Source organism: Protomyctophum bolini (assembly GCF_963924005.1).
Source record: "Protomyctophum bolini genome assembly, chromosome: 20".
Classification (NCBI taxonomy): Eukaryota; Metazoa; Chordata; class Actinopteri; order Myctophiformes; family Myctophidae; genus Protomyctophum; species Protomyctophum bolini.
In genome coordinates this window covers 2,168,495-2,195,021 of record NC_137881.1, presented here as the reverse complement: position 1 = coordinate 2,195,021, position 26,527 = coordinate 2,168,495, and the positions used below count along the sequence as shown (strand labels likewise).

At 49.7% G+C, this 26,527-nt stretch overlaps 1 protein-coding gene across 6 annotated transcripts in view; it reads right to left on the bottom strand.

The window, feature by feature from the left end:
- The window catches only part of LOC308335516 (low-density lipoprotein receptor-related protein 1-like), a 209,572-nt gene that overhangs the window by 28,000 nt on the left and 155,045 nt on the right, over positions 1-26,527 (bottom strand). For all 6 annotated transcript variants that reach the window (XR_013966027.1, XM_080792562.1, XM_080792563.1 and 3 more), the window contains 20 exons: positions 21,242-21,429; positions 20,498-20,681; positions 20,000-20,085; positions 19,066-19,185; positions 17,199-17,386; positions 14,476-14,681; positions 13,307-13,495; positions 12,689-12,837; positions 12,396-12,489; positions 11,527-11,643; positions 10,206-10,325; positions 9,415-9,537; positions 7,441-7,566; positions 6,227-6,343; positions 4,540-4,646; positions 3,610-3,742; positions 3,066-3,188; positions 2,413-2,535; positions 1,012-1,152; positions 13-150 (listed from right to left, as the gene is read on the bottom strand). Coding sequence is in view for 5 of the 6 variants with exons in the window: in XM_080792562.1 (XP_080648688.1) it covers positions 13-150; positions 1,012-1,152; positions 2,413-2,535; positions 3,066-3,188; positions 3,610-3,742; positions 4,540-4,646; positions 6,227-6,343; positions 7,441-7,566; positions 9,415-9,537; positions 10,206-10,325; positions 11,527-11,643; positions 12,396-12,489; positions 12,689-12,837; positions 13,307-13,495; positions 14,476-14,681; positions 17,199-17,386; positions 19,066-19,185; positions 20,000-20,085; positions 20,498-20,681; positions 21,242-21,429 (2,772 nt within the window). In the remaining variant the exon portion in view is untranslated. The remainder of the gene's footprint in view (positions 1-12; positions 151-1,011; positions 1,153-2,412; positions 2,536-3,065; positions 3,189-3,609; positions 3,743-4,539; positions 4,647-6,226; positions 6,344-7,440; positions 7,567-9,414; positions 9,538-10,205; positions 10,326-11,526; positions 11,644-12,395; positions 12,490-12,688; positions 12,838-13,306; positions 13,496-14,475; positions 14,682-17,198; positions 17,387-19,065; positions 19,186-19,999; positions 20,086-20,497; positions 20,682-21,241; positions 21,430-26,527) is intronic.

Below are 26,527 nucleotides of genomic sequence, written 5' to 3'. Positions count from 1 at the left end.
TTGTAGATTTACCTTCACATCTGTTGTGACCTTTGACCTGGAAGCCAGGCCTGCAGGAGCAGAAGGAGTCCGAGCCGTTGACCACGCAGTGACCCTCGTCACCGTCGCCGCACGCCGTCCGGTTGCTGTGGCAGTCGTTCAGCACCGTGCCTACAGGGGGCGCCAGAGAGAACACAGCAACGCTATGAGACATGTACACACACACACACACACACACACACACACACACACACACAGCACTGTACCTACAGGGGGAGCCAGAGAGAACACAGCAACACTATGAAACATGTATATATATGAAAATAGAAGGCACCCAGAGGAAACCCTGAGGCCAAATGGACATAGTGGCCGAATGAAGGTATTGCAGCGTGGGCCCCAAACACATGAACGCGTTGGTCCGTTGACTATCATTGTGCACGTTCACGACGGCAGCACGCTCGTGTGCGTTCAACGGCAGCGCGTTCATGTGTTTGGGGCCACTCACCATTGCAATCCATCCCAGAATGCACTCTGTTCCGACCCGGAAGGAGGAGTGAAATCGCCTCATGCGCTTTTGAGCAACTTAATGCAAGTGGATGGAAGGAGAACTCGGGTGTCTTCTCTATTCATATATACTCTAAGACACACACACACACACACACACACACAGCACCGTGCCTACAGGGGGCGCCAGAGAGAACACAGCAACGCTATGAAAAACCTTAGAGTATATGAATAGAGACGGCACCCGGAGGAAACCTTAGAGTATTAAAAGGATAGAGACTGATCTGGCACGAAGCTATTAAAAGCTATTAAAAGCTATTAAAAGCACACAGTTTAGCATCAAGAAACAACAGTTATTGGTCAGGGAATAAAATCAGTGGGTTTTGGGGGAAGGCCTTATTAAAAAGGTAGGTCTTTAGTTTTCTCTTGAAGCAGTCGATTGACTGTGGCGCTCTCAGGTGTGCGGGGAGAGCATTCCACAGTTCAGGGGAAGGCCGTGTACATAAATAAAATAAAAGCCGGACGGACCTTTCTTGCTGCAGTTGACCTCGTCCGAGCCGAAGTCCTCACAGTCGTTGAAGTAGTTGCAGCGCAGAGAGGCGCTGACGCAGCGACCGCCCGAGCACTGGAACTCATCCTTCTGACAGATGGGACCGGAGGGCAGCGACTCTGATTGGAGGAGAGAGCAGCGTCACATGTTTAACTAACATTCACCCTATAGCACTGGGACGCATCCTTCTGACAGATGGGACGCAGAGGGGCAGCGACTCTGATTGGAGGAGAGAGCAGCGTCACACGTATAACATTCAATCCGCCCCCACATCGTTCTGACAGATGGGACTCCAAATGTCCATTTGTGGTGACCTCATCACATTTGTGATGACCTCACCACATTTGTGATGACCTCACCACATTTGTGATGACCTCACCACATTTGTGATGACGGCTATGGCCGTTTTTAGCCTAAGGAGTGTTTTTTTGTCACATGTCACATGCTACTTAAAGCATAATGATTTTTCTTTTACATTTTTTTGCCTAATAAGATGTTAATGGTTAAAGAAATCGAGAAAACGGCACAATCGAGAAAACGGCACATTCGAGATAGTGTGAGAATCGAGATAGTGTGAGAATCGAGATAGTGTGAGAATCGAGATAGTGTGAGAATCGAGAAAGTGCGAGAAACGCCACAATGGAGAAAACGGCAAAACGGCACAATCGAGAGTGATCAAGTCCCGACTTACGTCCCAGTAGCTACCCTCGATCAGTCCCACTAGGGAAATACCAGGGCCACACAATCCGTTGGAACTACTCCAGAACTATACTCTGCCAGGGCTGGGAGGTATTATACTTCTGGCACATGGAGGGACTATAGGAGGTTCTGTGGGTTGGTTGTCTCCTGGCCGGGCCCCTCCTACGTCTCACCAGGTCCAAACTCCTGCTCTCACCAGGAGGAGTAGAGCGAGGACCTGTGCGTTGCACCAGAGTCCAATGCAGTATGGTGTAATGCGGGAACAACTGCCATTCTATGCCCTACTACAACATTGCCCACAGCCTATGATGTGTGTCTTTACTAGACGTAATCTGTTGCTATTGGCTCTCAGCCTCAGAGAGTTATGGGTATTCTGTTCAGCCCGCCTGGTTTAAGTCAGTTATGTTCTGGTGTTCAATGAGTGTAGACGTACCGAGGAATCCTCCGTCTCCACCCGACCACCACGGACAGACTCACCCACCAAAGAGACAGTAGCACTAGTGTGAGTTTACATGTACTGCTGCCGTATTATTGCCGAGCTATTGTTACTGTGCCAACCTGTTGGAAGCACACTGTATGTCTGCCGTTCTGCCAGTAAACAGCCTGCTATTGAAAACCCTTGTTGTGGCACCATCAAATGTCCCACTACCGGACTACGATAAATAAAGTGCTGAACTCACGGCAGTCGAGCTCGTCAGTGTTGTCGCCACAGTTGTTGACGCTGTCGCATCTCTTGGAGACGGGGAGACACACGCGGTCGTTGAGACATCGGAAGGGCCTGGTGGGGGGGCACTGGAACACAGCTGAGAGAGAGAGAGAGAGAGAGAGAGAGAGAGAGAGAGAGGCAGAGAGAGAGAGAGAGAGAGAGAGAGAGAGAGAGAGAGAGAGAGAGGCAGAGAGAAAGCAAACAGATACTCACATAAGAGTGTGTAAAAAATAGTAAAGCTAAAAAACAGTAAAGCTAAAGAGATACTGCCCCCTAGTGGATGGAAGAGAACCCTTCGACTGGAAAAGGTCTACCCAAAACCAGAGCAAAATGGAATGCTATTTATTTATCTCTAACCCATTTTGGGGCGGGAACCCATTTTGGTGTTAGCATCATGTCGTGCTTTAGCGATTGAAAAATAGCAGATCTACAAGCTCATAGCGCGCCACCAAGTGGCGCGCTACGAGCTTGTAGGTCTGCTATTTTTGAAAATTCGAAGAGCGACTTGACATAGAAGACATTTTTAGAATCTGATCTCAGGTCAGAATGGAAAACTGTCAGGGTGTAGAAGAACATTTTTAGAATCTGATCTCAGGTCAGAATGGGCTGAACAGAGAACACACTCACCGCACTCCTCGGGGTTCTCGTCAGAGTTGTCGCCACAGTCGTCCTCCCCGTCGCACTTCCAGCCCAGCGGTTTGCACAGGGTGTTGTTACACTGGAACTCCTCCAGGGGGCAGTGTCGGCCCACTGACGGACAGACAGACGGGGTGAGAGTGGACATGATAGAAGATAGAAGGAGGCCACACTGATTCATCAGCAACACACACACCGGTTCAAAGACAGTACAGTACAGTACAGTTATTATTTATATTTATATTATGAAGAGAGGATATATACAAAGAAATTATAATTTTGAGCGATGGAAATAAGCGAATTAGCACAACACCCCAGAGCCCCATTCAATTCCCATTCAATTCAATGCAATTCATTTAGGGCTTATGGTAGGGGAAATAGCCAATAAGGAGCTTTTGCACAAAATAACACCTGGACCTCTTTGGTGGGGACGTAACAACTACAAAGAAAGGTAAGAAAGCCTTTTAGCATGGAATTCTCCTTTAACGCATGTCTCTCAAAATGAATGAAATCACAATAATGCATGTTTTCTCACCACCACTGTCGCATTTCTCCTCGTCGCTGCCGTCCATGCAGTCGGCGTCTGCGTCACAGCGCCACCTGATGGGGATGCAGTGACCGTTCTTACACTGGAACTGGTCGCTGTCGCACTTCACGTCACAGCCGTTCTGCAGCGGAAACGTAAGAATACACACCAAGCACACAAAGAGTTTAAAAAAAAATAATACACCAAACACACAAAGAGTTAGACTATTATGGAGAGAAGATGTTTCTGCCCCCCTGTGGACTACTGGAGTAGTGTTCATTTTGTCGACTAAAACTATGAAGAGAAATGTGCATAATTTGACTACCATTTTTCACTGACGAAAACTAAGTGAAAACTATAAGCTATGGTGACTAAAACTAAGACTAAATATACTGACAATTTCATCAACAAATAAAAACTAGACTAAAATGTTAGGAAGGGACTAGTGGACGAGGGACTAGTGGACGAGGGACTAGTGGACGAGAGATCCACTAGAACACAAAGACAAGTCGTTTCATGTTCGGTTTGCGCTCTGAAAATAGCCGATCTACAAGTAGATCGGCTATTTTCAGAAAGTGTAATTACGACGCCATGAAGGCCAGCAAAAAAATACATTTTAGTCAGATAGTGTAGTGTAGATTTTAGTCGACTAAACTATTATAACACAGTATATTTAGTCGACTATAGACTAAAGACTATGAACTAAATTACATTTTATTCAACAGACTATATGACTAAAAAACTAAATCAAGAATCTCCGTCAAAATCAACACCAGTGTGTCTGTCTGTCTGTCTGTCTGTCTGTCTGTCTGTCTGTCTGTCTGTCTGCCTGTCTGCCTGCCTGCCTGCCTGCCTGCCTGTCTGTCTGTCTGTCTGTCTGCCTGTCTGTCTGTCTGCCTGTCTGTCTGCCTGCCTGTCTGTCTGTCTGATTGTTTTTACCTCGTCCGAGCCGTCGGCACAGTCGTGGTCTCCGTCGCACTTCCATCGCCCGGCGATGCAGCGTCCGTTGGTGCACGAGAACTCACTCTCACTGCACTGCCGCGGCACTGAGGAGCAGAGGGCAAAGGTCATAGAGGTCAGAGGTTATGAGAGGGTACGGAGAGGACAGAGAGAGCGCGGAGGAATCTTAGAGTATATATATGAATAGAGACAGTGGTTTTCAACCATCGGTCCATTGTAAAGGATCCATTTGGATCCAACAGGAGGACGGCACAATACATTTGGGGAGGTTTGGGTGGAGCTGGAAAGGGGCTGGAGCGGGGGGGAGGCACACTGAGGGGACTAGGGGGGGTACCCTGGGGGCAGCGGGGGGGGTACCCTGGGCAGCATTCCATTTGGGGTTCATGATCCGGTCGGGAACGGATGGTAACTTTCGTCATGTTTGTAGTCAATGATCTGGCAGGAAACCACAAGACGAAATCAGTATAGCGGTATTCTTATTCAGCCTTGTGGTTTCCTGTTTCCTGACTCCAAACATGAGGTAAATTACCATCCAGATGACTACAAATCAGTGACTACAAACATGAGGTAAATTACCATCCGCTCCAGAGCGGTTTCACACGGCGATATTGGAACACAGACCAGTTAGTACTGGGGTAGCAAGGAGGGAGGGAGGGAGGGAGGGGGGGGGTGTTCTGAGCTGATAGGGTGAACAGACCTACCTCTATAGCGCCACCAACGGGCCAGTGTGTGAAATGCAAAATAGACATGAGATGAGGTGGTGAGATGTGCAGACAGAACAGAACATAGACAGGCCATACTATACGACAGATCAATGCAGAACAACTTAAACATAGCCTCTATACCAGCGTGTTGTTGTTGAATTCATTCTGTATATACCGGTGATTCTCAACCTGCTGTTTTCAAGACCCCCCATGTTTACCCAGGAGCTCAAGGACTTGTTTACAGCCAGGCCCTGCTCATAGAACATTTCATGGTAGGGGTTCAATGCCTTGCTCAAGGGCACTTCAGCGGTGGTAATTTTAACGTGCCGTTCCGGGGATACGAACTATAGCGACCTTCCGATATCAAGTTTGAGATATTATCAAGACCGCTCCGCAAACCGTTCGGGCACCGCTGCCCCATACGGCATGACAGACCCGACCGTAAGGGTCCATTTGGTTCCTAACTCTCCCCACACCCCCAGGTTGAGAACCAGTAGGTACACCATGCTTTAGTCGTGAACTATAATGAACAGCGAGGTGAGTGTTTTTAAGACATAAAGCCCGTTTTGTGGTGATTTGAGATGAGAACCGTCCACTTCACATGGCCGTGGTGGTCCTCCATCACTCCTCTGTCCCTCAGGGTTTATTTATGGTCTCAATGTTTATACCGCTGTTTATTAATTATGCCTTACACAAGATAACACATGCACTCACATTAGCATATTACCACCACCCCCCCCCCACCCACCCCAAACCCCCCAAAAAAGGCTTGATTTGACTGTTCGATACGACATCTCATGCAAGAATATTATTGTCGGTGTTGGGTGTGGGGGAGAGGGTGTGTGTTGGGTGGGGGTGTGTGTGTGTGTGTGTGTGTGTGTGTGTGAGTTGGGTGGGGGTGTGTGTGTGTGGGGGGTGTGTGTGTGTGTGTGTGGGGGAGGGGGGGGGGGTGGTAGACCTACCACACTTGTCCTCGTCAGAGTTGTCCCCACAGTCGTTGTCGTAGTCACACTGCCAGCGACCAGGAACACAGCGGTTGTTCTTACAGCGGAACTGGTAGGGCTCGCAGGTACGCTCGTCTGAGACAACCAATCAGAAATGAGCTGTTAGCAGGTACGCTCGTCTGAGACAACCAATCAGAAATGAGCTGTTAGCAGGTACGCTCGTCTGAGACAACCAATCACAAATTAGCTGTTATAGCACTGCAGGTATAATGTTCGTCGGATGGCAACCAATCAGAACTGAGCTATAGAATAATTAGCGAGAAGAACTGGTATAGGGGCTTGAAAGGCTGAATACAGCTGTTGTTCTGCCCGCTGTGCCTGGCGTATAGCATGTACATTTAAATATATATACTGGACATAACCGTGCCTTAACCCATTTTGGTGTTAGCATCATGTTATGCTTTAGCTATTGAAAAACAGCAGATCTACAAGCTCATAGCGCGCCTCCGAGTGGCGCGCTACGAGCTTGTAGGTCTGCTATTTTTAGAAAAATCGCAAGAACGACTGACATAGAAACATAGCTTTTTCAGTAAACTGTCAGGATGTAGAAGAACATTTTTTTAGAATCTGATCTCAGGTCAGAACGGGTTAAAGTACAGTTCCGTGAGTGGTGCTCTACTATCCTCCTATAGGCCAAATTCCAATACCCAAAAACTTGAGCGAGTGTGAGTGAGCGAGTGTCCACTCGCTCACTCACACTCGCTCACTCACACTCGCTCACTCCAGCATGGTAAATTATGATGAAATTGGTGACCTGCAGAAATATGTGACCATCTTGTTGTCTTCACTCAATTTACATGGAAGTCTTTAAATATGTGGCCTAAATATCGCTATAGGTTGAAGCTGCAAATGAACAAACTGCAACGATTTACATTCAGACACTGGCGTTATTCATGTGATTGTCTACACAATTGTCACATATTTCAGCAGGTCACCAATTTCACCGTAACACCACCATGCTGGAGTGAGCGAGTGTAAGTGAGCGAGTGGCCGAGATTTGGGGTATTGGAATTTGGCCTATAGAGATGTAAGTGTTATAACGGCGTCTCTTCTCACCACACTCCTCCGAGGTTAAAGGTTAAAGGTTAAGTGTTGTAACAGCGTCTCTTCTCACCACACTCGTCCGAGATTAAAGGTTAAAGGTTAAGTGCTGTGACGGCGTCTCTTCTCACCACACTCCTCCTTGGGTTCGTCCGAGGCGTCGCCACAGTCGTCCTCTCCATCACACTTCCACCGGGCCGGGATGCAGCGTCCAGAGTCCTTACAGCGGAACTCGTCCACTCCACAGGTCATCTGGGCTGCAAGGGGACACGGGGAGGACAGGTCAACGATATGTTCAATCTCTCCCCTGGGGAGTGAGATATACAGTACCGTGTGTGTGTGTGTGTGTGTGTGTGTGTGTGTGTGTGTGTGTGTGTGTGTGTGTGTGTGTTAGGCATGTGGAAAATAATCGATACGTATCGATACATCGATTATGACGTGCGCGATGCGAGTGAATCGGTTCATTCACTGTGTGTCGGTAGAATTGACGGGTGAAATCTCGATGGATCGTTCGCGGAGTGCTTGTATCGGTAAAATCCGTGGTTGCACTGTTTTTTCATGGTAAATTTCACCCTATCCTGTGTTTCCGAGGCGCATTCAACGTACCATCAGAAAGGAAGAAAAAAAAAGGTCTCTCGCGAGTCGCAGCGCAGACACAGGGCGCGTTCGGAAATAGCGCACTGAGCCCACTGTGCAATGCAAACTAATAGGAGAGTGTGCTCCGGTGTGGTATTTCCGAACGCGCCCACAGTCAGTGAACAGAAGCTACCGTACGACGGTGCAGAGGGTGCTTCCCGCAGAGGAGACACGTTGAGAACAGACAGACTCAGACTATAATAGCACCCGCGACTAACAGAAGTGAGCCCCACGCATTAAACAAGAAGCACCACCTTTACTCTTTAGCTTTATAAAATAGCTGTCCGAGTAGCTTTGTCCGTCGATCAGTTGACTTTTCACTGTAGCGCTGCGTGCTGGACTGCTGGTAATGAGCCACACTCCACAGCTGTGCTTGCTGATTATCCGACGCAAATCTGCGTCGCGATCATTATCAATTTGTAATTAAAGAAAGCTTCTGCAGTCTGCACACACGTGTACAACAACGCCACAGCAACTTTCCACTGTCCAGCTTTCCCCTGCTGTTCTCTGGGATAGAAGCCTTATTTATATTCTGCAGCAAGACGGTGTCGCACGCCTAAAATTGCAGATCCACAAGCTCACAGCGGGGCGTGGATGAGACGCGTTGTGAGCTTGTACATCTGCTATGTATTTATAACGTTAATAATACATGCAGGCCAGGGTCTTCAATGTTTTTCAGGTCAAGCCAAGGACCACTTAGCTGAGAGTGAGAGATCAAGTAGGGACCCCCATATAGGCAATTATATTATAAAACTGTTGCAGATTAAACTAGACATAGACTTGTTTGACAGCACTACAAGTGTGACCTGTAATTTTTGTTTTGTTTATTTGTTTCTTTTCTATTTATATGTTGGTAACATTAATTGATGAACGATAGGCTATTACATTTTAATCTCTTGAAACCTCTATACTCAAAACCTCAAATTGACCTTTGAGATATAATAATTATACTATAGCCTATGATTATTAGTAATCTAACAATTCCACAATAACCAGCAGAGAGCAGACCCTTTGTTTACTTACAGAATTCTATAAGTTGGGTTGTTTGAGATGCAGAGCTATAATACTAACCTACAGTAAAACAATAAATTGCTTTGAATTTAAATGTAATGCATTTTTACATGTTTTGGGAAATTAATAGAGCTTTAATATAAATCCTTTCTATTGTGATGAATCGCCATCAAATCGTATCGGTAGAGGGGTGAATCGCATCGTATCGCATTGATTTGAACTAAATGGTTATCGCATCGCATCGCATCGGGAAGAGGGAGAATCGTATCGCATCGTATCGCCAGGGGATTCCATGTATCTCTAATGTATCGTATCGCTGGCAGTGCATCGAGATGCGTATCGAATCGTGAGATGAGACGAGATTCACATGCCTAGTGTGTGTGTGTGTGTGTGTGTGTGTGCGTGTGCGTGTGTGTGCGTGCATGCATGCGTGCGTGCGTGTCTGTAGCACAGCTTACTGCAGTTGGCGGGTTCGTCCGATCCGTCCACACAGTCGTTGTCGCGGTCACACACCCACACTCTGGGGATGCAGCGCTTGGTGATGGAGCACTGGAACTGGTTAGGGGCGCACGTCACCTCCGCTGGAACCACAGGAGACACACAGAGAGAGTCACCACACAGAGCCATACCCTAACCCTAACCCTGGAACCACAGGAGAGACACACAGAGAGTCACCACACAGAGACATACCCTAACCCTAACCCTAGAACCACAGGAGAGACACACAGAGAGTCACCACACAGAGACATACCCTAACCCTAACCCTGGAACCACAGGACACACACAGAGTCACCACACAGAGCCATACCCTAACCCTAACCCTGGAACCACAGGAGAGACACACAGAGAGTCACCACACAGAGTCATACCCTAACCCTAACCCTGGAACCACAGGAGAGACACACAGAGAGTCACCACACAGAGTCATACCCTAACCCTAACCCTGGAACCACAGGAGAGACACAGAGTCACCACACAGAGCCATACCCTAACCCTAACCCTGGAACCACAGGAGAGACACAGAGTCACCACACAGAGCCATACCCTAACCCTAACCCTGGAACCACAGGAGATACACAGAGTCACCACACAGAGTCATACCCTAACCCTAACCCTGGAACCACAGGAGATACACAGAGTCACCACACAGAGTCATTAGGAGTCTTAGGTCTTAGGTTAAGGACAAGGTAACAGGTCTTAGGTTAAGGACAAGGTAACAGGTCTTAGGTTAAGGTAACAGGTCACTTACGGCAGTCCTTCTCGTCTTCTCCTTCTCCACAGTTGTCCTGACCGTTGCACCGGAAGATACCCGGGATGCAGCGGCTGGGGTGGGTGCACTTGAACTGGCTGGGCAGACACACGTGGATATCTGGAGGTACAGACAGAGAGAGAGAGATGCATTTGAACTGGCTGGGCAGACACACGTGGATATCTGGAGGTACAGACAGACAGAGAGAGATGCATTTGAACTGGCTGGGCAGACACACGTGGATATCTGGAGGTACAGACAGAGAGAGATGCATTTGAACTGGCTGGGCAGACACACGTGGATATCTGGAGGTACAGACAGAGAGAGATGCATTTGAACTGGCTGGGCAGACACACGTGGATATCTGGAGGTACAGACAGAGAGAGATGCATTTGAACTGGCTGGGCAGACACACGTGGATATCTGGAGGTACAGACAGAGAGAGATGCATTTGAACTGGCTGGGCAGACACACGTGGATATCTGGAGGTACAGACAGAGAGAGATGCATTTGAACTGGCTGGGCAGACACACGTGGATATCTGGAGGTAGACAGACAGACAGAGAGAGATGCATTTGAACTGGCTGGGCAGTAACCTGCTCTCACCACTTCCAGGATAGATTCCCCAACAGACCTCCCCAAAACGTAAACTTTTGTCTCCTCCTCAGTGCCTTGGCCTTTGGGGTCCCAGTGGCACATTTGGATACGTACCACAGCTCGAGCGTAACAGATATGGCCGATGTTGTCAGCCTACCAATTGTATTCTGCATCTCTAATTAAAATCATTATCAGCAGATCCGGGCCCATATATGGGTTTGTTTCCGATATATCGGCCATGATTGGACTTTTCTGACAACATCGGTATCAGCATTTATGTAGCTGATGTGTCCTGACTTCAGCTTTCAACATTTAACATGCTAAAATAGCAACACACGTGATCTGCGACTTTTACAAACCTTTGAATGTGGCTTAAGAGGTTAAATTAAAAGTTTATGTATTGACTTTTTAAATGTATAATTAAGTCAAATATTATTACTGTTCTTTTGCCAAAGCTGGTGCATTTACAATAAAGGCTTTTTAAACTTCAGGGACACAGTACAGCCTTGGATTGTTCTTTTCATATATTCAAAGTTCAAAATGTGAGTGTTTGTGACAGATCTGTCAGTAATCTCTAAATGACATATTTTGCTAGTGAAGCATACGCCTTTGCAAACGCCTGCTAGTGAAGCATACGCCTTTGCAAACGCCTGATAGTGAAGCATACGCCTGCTAGTGAAGCATACGACTTTGCAAACGCCTGCTAGTGAAGCATGGCGCTTACCGCAGTTGGCCTCGTCAGAGTTGTCCTGGCAGTCGTTGTCTCCGTCACAGATGTAAGCGGGGTTGGTGCAGATGCCGGTTCCACACTGGAACTGACCCGGTCGGCATTTAAACTCAGCTGTTTGGGAGGAAACACAACACCACCACCATTAAATAATACTGCACAACAATAACATTTACACTCAGCTACAGAGAGAAAACACAACACCAGTTAATACCTTTAAACTCAGCTGTTTGGGAGGAAACACAACGCGACACGACACCAGTTAATACATTTAAACTTTAACCACACCAGTGAACCCGCTTAGCTGCAGGAGTAACATTTATTCCACAACAGGTCGTTACGAGGAAGCAATCTGATTGGTTGAAACGGCTTCTAGCCGTGGGTTAAACCAGCACCGTTCACCACCTAATAAAAACTAGCCTCGGTACCAGGCTTTCATTTTTGTTGGTGCAAAAATGTAAAGCCTGGAGGAACGCATTGGCCGCTCTGGTCTAAAAGTGGGAGTCAACCCTTCCGGGTGGGCGTCGCTCCAAATGATGTGACGTAGAGCTGCACTAGGGGGGAGAGGAGGGGCCGGGGGTGACGGACAGATCGATGAGATCCAATCAGGGCGTGCGCAAATCTCAGCGGCGACCCGCCCCTCTAGACCAGAAACCTAACACGTTAGCTCAGGCTAAATAAAAACTAACTTCAGTGATGCTTGCGGAACTCGACTACGTCTCGTTCCTGACCGCATCACTGTCGTGGCAACAATCACGTTAACCCACACCCTCTCGTGTAATATTGCTTAAGTAGCTCCAACACTGTATCGAGGTATAAATACTCAACTCACGGCCACTGTATCCAGGTATAAATACTCAACTCACGGCAGTCTGCAGGTTCGTCCGAGCGGTCGCCACAGTCGTCCTCCGTGTCACACTTCCACCAGAACGGAATGCACTTGTCGTTCTTACACACATACTGAAGAGAGAGAGACACAGGGTTATAATGAAGGGAGAGAGACACAGGCTTATAATGAAGGGAGAGAGACACAGGCTTATAATGAAGGGAGAGAGAGACACACAGGCGTTATGTTTAGAATCACTAATGTATTAAAAACCAGACATAAAGTCACACATAACGTAGTAACAACAGAAGTGGAGCCTAATGGGTGACTCACCTGGCTGGCGGTGCAGTTGGACATGCACTGCCTGCCGTCGGCCGCCAGGTAGAAGTTGGTGGGACAGGCGCACTTGTAGCCTCCGCCGGGCGACAGGAGACACAGGTTACTGCAGCCGCCGTTCTCCGTCTGACACGGGTGGCCGGACACTGGGGGGGGGGGGGGGGGGGGGGGGGGAAAAGAGTACAATATGAAAACATATCGTCATGTCGTTGCTGTCGTTGATGTCTTTGTCTCTGGTCCCACCTGGAAGAGACCAGCCTTCAGAGGCTTCATGGCCTCTTCCAGGAGGCACCAGAGTTGATGTCTTTGTCTCTGGTTCCACCTGGAAGAGAGACCAGCCTTCAGAGGCTTCATGGCCTCTTCCAGGAGGCACCAGAGTTTGATGTCTTTGTCTCTGGTTCCACCTGGAAGAGAGGCCAGCCTTCAGAGGCTGGCCTCTTCCAGGAGGCACCAGAGTTTGATGTCTTGTCATCAAGACAGAAATAGGAATGGTGACGCCGCACAGTTTGAACTGGATTGGTCTCCTTTTAGTAGAGACTACTTATATATAGTTACCTTCAGGGTACTAAGGTTCCCTTCAGGGTACTAAGGTTACCTTCAGGGTACTAAGGTTACCTTCAGGCTGTCTGTAGGGGTGGTAGATGTGGATGTCCATGGGTCTGTGCAGGGTGCTGATCAACAGGGTCTTGTTGGTACCCTGGGTCTTGTGGCATCTGTTGATGGACTTGGTCTCCCAGTCGGTCCAGTAGATGTACTCCTCAAAGATCGTCATCGCAAAGATGTGGGGGATGTCCTGACTCAGCACTACACCACAACAACAAAGAGTTAAAATATATGATATGATATGATATAGTACTTTACTGTCAGTTCACACTGAAATGTGTCTTGCGACCCAGCAGCCAAGTATGCAGAACACATATACACACATTTGACATAACACAAAGAACAACACGATTTACATTCATAAAGACATGAAGTCAAGAGCAATATCCACCGCCTAGATTACCCCGTGGCTACCACAACTCCTGATTAAGCCTCAAGGTCGACTGGTGGACAAAGGACCTCTTTAGTCTGACCTTATTGTATGCTGGTACACCATATTATAGTAAGTGCATAAAACAAAGTATTGTGATTAGGACATCATAACAAGAAGTTAGAATGCATGAATAAAGAGTAAAACAATGCCTAGTGAAAATAACTCTGTACCAACATACAAAATAATTGTGAATCGATTCATAATCGTCTAAATCCGCATCACAATTAATCTATGAATTGATTGAAATATTTATTAACAGTTTGCAGAATTACAGTACATTTCAAGCACAAACTCAATACAAAGACTGTTAACTGTGAGTGGACGACCCAATTAAGCATTACACTTGTTTTACAAGAGGGTCCACCTTGGGGATTCAGGTTCTACGGGGGCCAGTTTAGAATCGCAGCCGTCCGTATAGGTGCCCTTTGAGAGCGGTTTTGAAGGAGTCAAGGGATTTGCATGTCTTAATCTATATTTATTTCCCAGCAGCCTTGTATACCTGTGTGTCTGTTGGTTCTGTATACCTGTGTGTCTGTTGGCTCCGCCCCTACCTGTGTGTCTGTTGTCTCCACCCCTATACCTGTGTCTGTTGGCTCCACCCCTACCTGTGTGTCTGTTGGCTCCACCCCTACCTGTGTGTCTGTTGGCTCCACCCCTACCTGTGTGTCTGTTGGCTCCACCCCTATACCTGTGTCTGTTGGCTCCACCCCTCCCTACCTGTGTGTCTGTTGGCTCCACCCCTCCCTACCTGTGTGTCTGTTGGTTCCGTCCAGGCTGGCGAACTCGATGTAGTCCTCGCGGGCGTCGGCCCAGTAGATGCGGTCGTTGATGAAGTCCAGCGCCAGGCCGTTGGGCCAGGTGATCTTGTCGTCCACGATGGCGCTGCGGTTGGTGCCGTCCATCCCGATGCGCCCGATGTGGGGGTTGTCGCCCCAGTCCGACCAGTACAGGTACCTGTCGGGTACCGTTTTTTATCACATGGTCAGAGCTGGTGTATGAACTCCACATCTGCTTATTGCCAATGAGTACCATCACAATATAGAGCTTTTTTTTCTTTTTCTTTTTTTATAACCCATTTTTCACCCCTGTGTCAATCATCTAATGTGATCCTGGGCTCTACACACCCTCCACCAACCTAGTCCCCATATATGGGGGACAAGGGGAGAGCAACCTAGTCCCCATATATGGGGGACAAGGGGAGAGCAACCTAGTCCCCATATATGGGGGACAAGGGGAGACCAACCTAGTCCCCATATATGGGGGACAAGGGGAGACCAACCTAGTCCCCATATATGGGGGACAAGGGGAGACCAACCTAGTCCCCATATATGGGGGACAAGGGGAGAGCAACCTAGTCCCCATATATGGGGGACAAGGGGAGAGCAACCTAGTCCCCATATATGGGGGACAAGGGGAGACCAACCTAGTCCCCATATATGGGGGACAAGGGGAGACCAACCTAGTCCCCATATATGGGGGACAAGGGGAGACCAACCTAGTCCCCATATATGGGGGACAAGGGGAGACCAACCTAGTCCCCATATATGGGGGACAAGGGGAGACCAACCTAGTCCCCATATATGGGGGACAAGGGGAGAGCAACCTAGTCCCCATATATGGGGGACACGGGGAGACCAACCTAGTCCCCATATATGGGGGACAAGGGGAGACCAACCTAGTCCCCATATATGGGGGACAAGGGGAGAGCAACCTAGTCCCCATATATGGGGGACACGGGGAGACCAACCTAGTCCCCATATATGGGGGACAAGGGGAGACCAACCTAGTCCCCATATATGGGGGACAAGGGGAGACCAACCTAGTCCCCATATATGGGGGACAAGGGGAGACCAACCTAGTCCCCATATATGGGGGACAAGGGGAGAGCAACCTAGTCCCCATATATGGGGGACACGGGGAGACCAACCTAGTCCCCATATATGGGGGACAAGGGGAGACCAACCTAGTCCCCATATATGGGGGACAAGGGGAGACCAACCTAGTCCCCATATATGGGGGACAAGGAGAGACCAACCTAGTCCCCATATATGGGGGACAAGGGAGACCAACCTAGTCCCCATATATGGGGGACAAGGGAGACCAACCTAGTCCCCATATATGGGGGACAAGGGGAGACCAACCTATAGTCCCCATATATGGGGGACACGGGGAGACCAACCTAGTCCCCATATATGGGGGACAAGGGGAGACCAACCTAGTCCCCATATATGGGGGACAAGGGGAGACCAACCTAGTCCCCATATATGGGGGACAAGGGAGACCAACCTAGTCCCCATATATGGGGGACAAGGGGAGAGCAACGGACTTGAACTCATGCTTCCTTCATGCTTGAGTGTCCAAGTTGCTCCTTTACACCTGACAGGGGGGAGTTTCCCTGGTTGGACGTAGCGCGTGGAAGGAACACGTTGTTCCAACCAGTTCCTTTCCCCTCCATCAGGCGCCCCTGCTGGCCAGGGGGAGGCAGTTTAGAGACCAGGATTACTGCATGTTTTTTGTGAGGGTACCTACCCTAGGGGACACGGGGAGAACATGCAAACTCCACACAGAAAGGCCCTTTCGCCAACCCCGCCTTCGGGTATGGGCACTGGTGACGCGGAGGAGGAAACACGCCGCCAGCACCCACAGCGCCCCAAGCGGGAATCGAACCCAGGACCTTCTAGCTGTGAGGCGACAGCACTACCAACTGTGCCACCGTGCCCGCGTAACACTTATTTTAACCAAAGAAAATCACTTACAATTAAACTCACTTACTTTAAATTAGGGGATGGGTCTTATTAATCGATTATCGTTAATACGACCCCGAAATCGATTATAAAAATTAATGATCAATAATCGAAAGTATGTAATAATGGAAAGGCAATATTGTCATCCAAACAGGACAGGGCTATAGGCCTACCAAAGTGTGCCTGGGATGTGTGTTGTCATCCAAACAGGACAGGGCTAAGGCCTACCAAAGTGTGCCTGGGATGTGTCTGTGTGGCTGCATGACTGAGAGGAGTGTGAGTGGAGATTGATTCCAATCAAGATACAGGTTTGGAGGATTTAGCAGGTGTTGGGAATCTACCTAATCAGGCCTACAGTAGGCTGGGGTTGCTATGGTGATCAATTGGCTCAACACTGGTCCAGGGACCACCAGTGGTCCTCATTTAAAAGATGGAGTTAGAAACCAAATGGACCCTTATTAACTCTCAAGATTCTAAATGTTCTTCTACATCCTGACAGTTTTCAGAAAAAAGACATGTTTCCGTGTCAGTCGTTCTTCGATTTTTCAAAAGATAGCAGATCTACAAGCTCGTAGCGCTCCTCTCAGTGGCGCGCTACGAGCTTGTAGATCTGCTATTTTTCAATAGCTAAAGCATAGCATGATGCTAACATCAAAAGGGGTTCCGGCGCAGAATGTGTTTAAAGTTTAACCGTTACAGTCCCACACCCCGGTCCGGTCAGTCTTACCCGTAGCGTACGTCCACAGCCACGGCGCGCGGCTCCTTCAGGCCCGTGTTGACCAGGACGGTGCGATACGCCCCGTTCAGCTTGGACACCTCGATGGTGTCGCGGCCCTTATCGCACCAGTACAGGTTCCCCGCGACCCAGTCCACGGCCAGCCCGTCTGGGTTGCTGAGAGACGTGCGGTGGAGGACCTGTGAAGGGAGTCAAGAGTTGCCATGCAGGGACACACGTTTTATTTTATTTTTTTATCCCACAATTTTGTAACCCATTTTTCACCCCTGTGTCTAATGTGATCCTGGGCTCTACACACCCTCCACCAACCTAGTCCCCATATATGGGGGACAAGGGGAGACCAATCTAGTCCCCATATATGGGGGACAAGGGGAGACCAATGTAGTCCCCATATATGGGGGACAAGGGGAGAGCAACCTAGTCCCCATATATGGGGGACAAGGGGAGAGCAACCTAGTCCCCATATATGGGGGACAAGGGGAGACCAACCTAGTCCCCATATATGGGGGGAGAGCAACGGACTTGAACTCATGCTTCCTTCATGCCCGAGTGGCCAAGTTGCTCCTTTACACCTGACAGGGGGGAGTTTCCCTGGTTGGACGTAGCGCGTGGAAGGAACACGTTATTCCAACCAGTTCCGCACGTTTTTAACAATGAATACTCCAAAACAAAGTGTAGTGATTATGTGATGGAAAAGTAAGCCTAACTAAACCCCTCTTTCACGTTCTTTCCTTCTTAAAATTGCTAAATACAACGCACACTACATACTTTGATACAAATCGATTATTTAAAAAAAACGAATAGAATACACTAGTGATGCACCGAATATTCGGCCGCAGAAAATATATCACCGAATAGTGTCTGCAATTAATGGATTCAAACGAGCTGAATGAATGTTTTATGGACCCATAATAGTGATTATTATTTAAGTTAAGTTTTGCCATAACAATTTATTTAGCCATAAATCAGGTCACTTTAAGGTACGGCCATGACAGCAATGGTAGGAAAAAAGATATATAATATTAATCATATTCGGATATTCGGGATTCGGTTTTCGGCCAACTGTTTCCTATATTCGGTATTCGGTTTCGGCCAAGAATTTAACCTTTGGGTGCATCCCTAGAATACAAACACATCACTTGGTGCTGGGTTCAAAAGTAGCATGAGAAAAAGAGAAAAGGTACCCGTACAAACATCCATAACTTTTAGAGCAGATGAGTGTGTGGGTTATTTTCTCTTTTTTTACAATCGATCATTTGCAATTGCAGAGTCAAACGGTACAACGTGTTGATGTTTGTATACGCCGATACAGTCGAGTCGTTGAAATTGAAATTGATGCATTTATACACTTACTGTATTGTTAGGCCTCATTGTTATACACACATATCAAACGCATGTTCTGTGTTCGGTCTGTGTTTGATGGCGACCCAATGGAAGTCACATGGTTTGACCATAACATTGTGTTTCATTGGCAGAACACAGCCATCAAACAAACAAAAATGTGACTCCCATTGGAAAAAAAAGTGTTCAGGCAACCATCAAACAGAGGCAGAAACAGGCTTATGACTCTGTGTGACCTCTGTGTCTTCTGCTGCAAGCTGTGCCCTAGTTTCGTTCTGCCTTTAACTGTGTTCTTGTACTGTGTTTTTAACCTGTACGGCGACCTTGAATGCCCTGAAAGGCGTCTTATAAATAAAATGTATTATTATTATTATTATAACATGCGTTTGATATGTGTGTATGATGCCTTACACCCCTAACAATTTCCTTTCCGTGCCAATCCATCCTCATTGTTTGATTGTCCTTCACACTATAATACTAATTACTAATACTAATAATAATACTAATTCACGCTGACCTGGACGTCGCTGCCGTTGATGTGCATGCGTCTGATCATGCTGCCCTGTGTGGTAACGTCCGTCCAGTAGATCATCTGCTGCCGATAGTCAAAGTCCAGAGCCACGGCGTTGTTCAGGCCCTGTCACACACAGACACGCACACACACACACACACACACACACACACACACACACACACAGACACACGCACATGCACACAGACACACGCACACACACACACACACAGACACACGCACACACACAGACACAGACACGCACACAGACACGCACACGGACACGGACACACGCACACAGACACACGCAGGCAGACGCACGCACGCAGACGCAAGATGCAAGTTAAGTTGGCATTCGTCTCGGACAGGAATACATTCCAGACAGATTCCGAAACCCAGTAGTTGTATTTTTTACCTGTTTGATCAGGTGTAGTTGTAGTTTTTACCTGTTTGATCAGGTGTAGTTGTAGTTTTTACCGGTTTGATCAGGTGTAGTTGTAGTTTTTACCTGTTTGGTCAGGTGTGGTTGTAGTTTTTACCTGTTTGATCAGGTGTAGTTGTAGCTTTTACCTGTTTGATCAGGTGTAGTTGTAGTTTTTACCGGTTTGATCAGGTGTAGTTGTAGTTTTTACCTGTTTGGTCAGGTGTGGTTGTAGTTTTTACCTGTTTGATCAGGTGTAGTTGTAGCTTTTACCTGTTTGATCAGGTGTAGTTGTAGTTTTTACCTGTTTGATCAGGTGTAGTTGTAGTTTTACCTGTTTGATCAGGTGTAGTTGTAGTTTTTACCTGTTTGATCAGGGTGTAGTTGTAGTTTTTACCTGTTTGATCAGGTGTAGTTGTAGTTTTTACCTGTTTGATCAGGTGTAGTTGTAGTTTTTACCTGTTTGATCAGGTGTAGTTGTAGTTTTACCTGTTTGATCAGGTGTAGTTGTAGTTTTACCTGTTTGATCAGGGTGTAGTTGCTGCCACTCAGGCTGAGCTTCCTCAGGTAGTATCGGTTGGCGAAGATGAGGAACGGCTCCACCTCTGGAGGAAGGGGAGGAGTTACCGTTAGAAAACACACCCACCCTGTCTGGCCCATTATATATTGGGGTCATTTATATTAAAACTCTTTCTGTGCCACTAGGTGGCAGCAGAGTGTCGGTGAACCCTGCCAGGGCTATTTGCCTATATTTGGTCAATTGCATTTCCGCTTTCCCGGCTTGGAGGCCGCCATTGTAACGACATTAGCCCATTAGCATTAGCCCACGCCGTTTATCTTTTGCTGTCAACATGTCGGGAGCGATGCGATAGAAAAATCACAAAATACATCCGGAACTTCGATGGATGATCAAAATATGATACGAGTCATTTTAGAATTTAGATCTTACTTTGAGTGGAGATGTAAGGGGGCTGTACACAAAGATCCTGGTGCTGGGGATGACGGAGTGTCTCTTACCAGAGGTGGACTTGCAGATGGTGGGGTCCTCGGGGCTGAGCTGGAAGCCCTCCACACACAGGCAGTGGAAGCTGCCGTGCGTGTTGATACAGCGCTGCGTGCACGGGTAGGTGGAGGAGCACTCGTCCACGTCCACACACGTCTTCCCGTCGTCCTTCAGACGGAAGCCCGGGTGGCACCGGCACTGTGAGGGAGGTGAGACAGGTAGAGAGGGAGGGGAGACAGGTACAGAGGGAGGTGAGACGGGTACAGAGGGAGGGGAGACGGGTACATAGGGAGGTGAGACAGGTACAGAGGGAGGTGAGACGGGTACAGAGGGAGGTGAGACAGGTACAGAGTGGGAGGTGAGACGGGTACAGAGGGAGGTGAGACAGGTACAGAGTGGGTATGAAGCTTGGTCACTGTGAGGTGAGACATGGGACAGAGCAGTCAAAGATGGTTCATTTAGGAAGATACACCACCCCAATAAGGGCCTTTCTCGGCCCCACCATTCTCCCATTGTTTACATTGTGTTTTGTTTCCAAGATGGCCGCAGCATCTACAAGCTCAAAGCGCGCCACCGAGTGGCGCGCTACGAGCTTGTGTAGGTCTGCTATTTTTTTAAGAACGACTGACATTTTTTAGAATCTGATCTCAGGTCAGAATGGGTTAATCAGACCAGTGTGTGTGTCCAGTGGGAACCTCGTATGAATCTGATCTCAGGTCAGAATGGGTTAAGGGTCCTGGCAGAGCCCTATACGTTACCTTGAAGCCTATCTTCAGGTCCTGGCAGAGCTGCGAGCAGCCGCTCAGCTTGCTGTTCAGACACTCGTTGACGAAGCAGTTGAGTTCGTCCGACCCGTCGCCGCAGTCGTCCTTGCTGTCGCAGAGCAGCGTCTCGTTGACGCACGCCCCGTTGAGGCAGGAGTACGCCGTGGCGTTGCACTTCTTCTCTGTTTCCGTGGTGGGGGGGGGAGGGGGGAGTGGGGCAATTAGAGAGAGGAGGGGAAGGAAGGGGAGGAGTCGATGAATGGCATTGTTTGTGTCAAACCTTTTCTTTTTTTTTTAAATACATTTTTATCCCACAATTTTGTAACCCAGTTTTCTTTTCACCCAGTGCCAATTATCTAATGTAATCCTGGGCGCTACACTTCCTCTGCCAACCTGGGGGGGGGGCAGCGGACTGACCTCATGCCTCCTTCTATGCATGAGGAGTCCAAGCTGCTTCTTTTCACCTGACAGAGGGGAATTTCCCCGGCCGGACGTAGCGCGTGGAAGGGACACGTTATTCCGATCAGTTCCTTTACCCCTCCATCAGGCGCCCCGGCTGGCCAGGGGGAGGCAGTTTTTAAGTCAAACCTTTTTCTAAACTAAAGTATCAGTGGCATGCACAGATGGACACTAGGGGGTGCTGCCTTTGCCCTCTGGACAGCAATGTGCCCTTTTGAAAAAATAATAATATATACATATATATATTTTTTGTACAGTGTACAGCATGTGGACCATGGTGACATTGATCAATTCTTGATAAAAAAAGCTTCTAATATATTATTTAGGCCCCAAAATCTATAAATCTCACACTATTAAGGCAACCGGCCGGTCCCACGCGCTGCACAAGGTGCCCTTTTTTTTACTTGAGCACCTGCCCCTCTAAATGTCTGTGCACGCCACTGTCCTTCCCCCTCTAAATGTCTGTGCACGCCACTGTCCTGCCCCCTCTAAATGTCTGTGCACGCCACTGTCCTGCCCCTCTAAATGTCTGTGCACGCCACTGTCCTGCCCCTCTAAATGTCTGTGCACGCCACTGTCCTGCCCCTCTGAATGTCTGTGCACGCCACTGTCCTGCCCCCTCTAAATGTTTGTGCACGCCACTGTCCTGCCCCCTCTAAATGTTTGTGCACGCCACTGTCCTGCTGCCCCTCTAAATGTCTGTGCACGCCACTGTCCTGCCCCTCTAAATGTCTGTGCACGCCACTGTCCTGCCCCTCTAAATGTCTGTGCACGCCACTGTCCTGCCCCTCTAAATGTCTGTGCACGCCACTGTCCTGCCCCTCTAAATGTCTGTGCACGCCACTGTCCTGCCCCCTCTAAATGTCTGTGCACGCCACTGTCCTGCCCCTCTAAATGTCTGTGCACGCCACTGTCCTGCCCCTCTAAATGTCTGTGCACGCCACTGTCCTGCCCCTCTGAATGTCTGTGCACGCCACTGTCCTGCCCCTCTGAATGTCTGTGCACGCCACTGTCCTGCCCCCTCTAAATGTTTGTGCACGCCACTGTCCTGCCCCCTCTAAATGTTTGTGCACGCCACTGTCCTGCTGCCCCTCTAAATGTCTGTGCACGCCACTGTCCTGCCCCTCTAAATGTCTGTGCACGCCACTGTCCTGCCCCTCTAAATGTCTGTGCACGCCACTGTCCTGCCCCTCTAAATGTCTGTGCACGCCACTGTCCTGCCCCCTCTAAATGTCTGTGCACGCCACTGTCCTGCTGCCCCTCTAAATGTCTGTGCACGCCACTGTCCTGCCCCTCTAAATGTCTGTGCACGCCACTGTCCTGCCCCTCTAAATGTCTGTGCACGCCACTGTCCTGCCCCTCTAAATGTCTGTGCACGCCACTGTCCTGCCCCTCTGAATGTCTGTGCACGCCACTGTCCTGCCCCTCTAAATGTCTGTGCACGCCACTGTCCTGCTGCCCCTCTAAATGTCTGTGCACGCCACTGTCCTGCTGCCCCTCTAAATGTCTGTGCACGCCACTGTCCTGCCCCTCTAAATGTCTGTGCACGCCACTGTCCTGCCCCTCTAAATGTCTGTGCACGCCACTGTCCTGCCCCTCTAAATGTCTGTGCACGCCACTGTCCTGCCCCCTCTAAATGTCTGTGCACGCCACTGTCCTGCTGCCCCTCTAAATGTCTGTGCACGCCACTGTCCTGCTGCCCCTCTAAATGTCTGTGCACGCCACTGTCCTGCCCCTCTAAATGTCTGTGCACGCCACTGTCCTGCCCCTCTAAATGTCTGTGCACGCCACTGTCCTGCCCCTCTAAATGTCTGTGCACGCCACTGTCCTGCCCCCTCTAAATGTCTGTGCACGCCACTGTCCTGCTGCCCCTCTAAATGTCTGTGCACGCCACTGTCCTGCCCCTCTAAATGTCTGTGCACGCCACTGTCCTGCCCCTCTAAATGTCTGTGCACGCCACTGTCCTGCCCCTCTAAATGTCTGTGCACGCCACTGTCCTGCCCCTCTAAATGTCTGTGCACGCCACTGTCCTGCCCCTCTAAATGTCTGTGCACGCCACTGTCCTGCCCCCTCTAAATGTCTGTGCACGCCACTGTCCTGCTGCCCCTCTAAATGTCTGTGCACGCCACTGTCCTGCCCCTCTAAATGTCTGTGCACGCCACTGTCCTGCCCCTCTAAATGTCTGTGCACGCCACTGTCCTGCCCCTCTAAATGTCTGTGCACGCCACTGTCCTGCCCCTCTGAATGTCTGTGCACGCCACTGTCCTGCCCCTCTAAATGTCTGTGCACGCCACTGTCCTGCTGCCCCTCTAAATGTCTGTGCACGCCACTGTCCTGCTGCCCCTCTAAATGTCTGTGCACGCCACTGTCCTGCCCCTCTAAATGTCTGTGCACGCCACTGTCCTGCCCCTCTAAATGTCTGTGCACGCCACTGTCCTGCCCCTCTAAATGTCTGTGCACGCCACTGTCCTGCCCCTCTAAATGTCTGTGCACGCCACTGTCCTGCCCCTCTAAATGTCTGTGCACGCCACTGTCCTGCCCCCTCTAAATGTCTGTGCACGCCACTGTCCTGCTGCCCCTCTAAATGTCTGTGCACGCCACTGTCCTGCCCCTCTAAATGTCTGTGCACGCCACTGTCCTGCCCCTCTAAATGTCTGTGCACGCCACTGTCCTGCCCCTCTAAATGTCTGTGCACGCCACTGTCCTGCCCCTCTGAATGTCTGTGCGCGCCACTGTCCTGCCCCTCTAAATGTCTGTGCACGCCACTGTCCTGCTGCCCCTCTAAATGTCTGTGCACGCCACTGTCCTGCTGCCCCTCTAAATGTCTGTGCACGCCACTGTCCTGCCCCCTCTAAATGTCTGTGCACGCCACTGTCCTGCTGCCCCTCTAAATGTCTGTGCACGCCACTGTCCTGCCCCCTCTAAATGTCTGTGCACGCCACTGTCCTGCCCCTCTAAATGTCTGTGCACGCCACTGTCCTGCCCCTCTAAATGTCTGTGCACGCCACTGTCCTGCTGCCCCTCTAAATGTCTGTGCACGCCACTGTCCTGCCCCTCTAAATGTCTGTGCACGCCACTGTCCTGCCCCTCTAAATGTCTGTGCACGCCACTGTCCTGCCCCTCTAAATGTCTGTGCACGCCACTGTCCTGCCCCTCTAAATGTCTGTGCACGCCACTGTCCTGCCCCTCTAAATGTCTGTGCACGCCACTGTCCTGCCCCTCTAAATGTCTGTGCACGCCACTGTCCTGCTGCCCCTCTAAATGTCTGTGCACGCCACTGTCCTGCCCCTCTAAATGTCTGTGCACGCCACTGTCCTGCCCCTCTAAATGTCTGTGCACGCCACTGTCCTGCCCCTCTAAATGTCTGCACGCCACTGTCCTGCCCCTCTAAATGTCTGTGCACGCCACTGTCCTGCCCCTCTAAATGTCTGCACGCCACTGTCCTGCCCCTCTAAATGTCTGTGCACGACACTGTCCTGCCCCTCTATAAATGTCTGTGCACGCCACTGTCCTGCCCCTCTAAATGTCTGTGCACGCCACTGTCCTGCCCCTCTAAATGTCTGTGCACGCCACTGTCCTGCCCCTCTAAATGTCTGTGCACGCCACTGTCCTGCTGCCCCTCTGAATGTCTGTGCACGCCACTGTCCTGCCCCTCTGAATGTCTGTGCACGCCACTGTCCTGCCCCTCTAAATGTCTGTGCACGCCACTGTCCTGCCCCTCTAAATGTCTGTGCACGCCACTGTCCTGCCCCTCTAAATGTCTGTGCACGCCACTGTCCTGCCCCTCTAAATGTCTGTGCACGCCACTGTCCTGCCCCTCTGAATGTCTGTGCACGCCACTGTCCTGCTGCCCCTCTGAATGTCTGTGCACGCCACTGTCCTGCTGCCCCTCTAAATGTCTGTGCACGCCACTGTCCTGCCCCTCTAAATGTCTGTGCACGCCACTGTCCTGCCCCTCTAAATGTCTGTGCACGCCACTGTCCTGCCCCTCTGAATGTCTGTGCACGCCACTGTCCTGCTGCCCCTCTGAATGTCTGTGCACGCCACTGTCCTGCTGCCCCTCTAAATGTCTGTGCACGCCACTGTCCTGCCCCTCTAAATGTCTGTGCACGCCACTGTCCTGCCCCTCTAAATGTCTGTGCACGCCACTGTCCTGCCCCTCTAAATGTCTGTGCACGCCACTGTCCTGCCCCTCTGAATGTCTGTGCACGCCACTGTCCTGCTGCCCCTCTAAATGTCTGTGCACGCCACTGTCCTGCCCCTCTAAATGTCTGTGCACGCCACTGTCCTGCTGCCCCTCTAAATGTCTGTGCACGCCACTGTCCTGCCCCTCTAAATGTCTGTGCACGCCACTGTCCTGCCCCTCTAAATGTCTGTGCACGCCACTGTCCTGCCCCTCTAAATGTCTGCACGCCACTGTCCTGCCCCTCTAAATGTCTGTGCACGCCACTGTCCTGCCCCTCTAAATGTCTGCACGCCACTGTCCTGCCCCTCTAAATGTCTGTGCACGACACTGTCCTGCCCCTCTATAAATGTCTGTGCACGCCACTGTCCTGCCCCTCTAAATGTCTGTGCACGCCACTGTCCTGCCCCTCTAAATGTCTGTGCACGCCACTGTCCTGCCCCTCTAAATGTCTGTGCACGCCACTGTCCTGCTGCCCCTCTGAATGTCTGTGCACGCCACTGTCCTGCCCCTCTGAATGTCTGTGCACGCCACTGTCCTGCCCCTCTGAATGTCTGTGCACGCCACTGTCCTGCCCCTCTAAATGTCTGTGCACGCCACTGTCCTGCCCCTCTAAATGTCTGTGCACGCCACTGTCC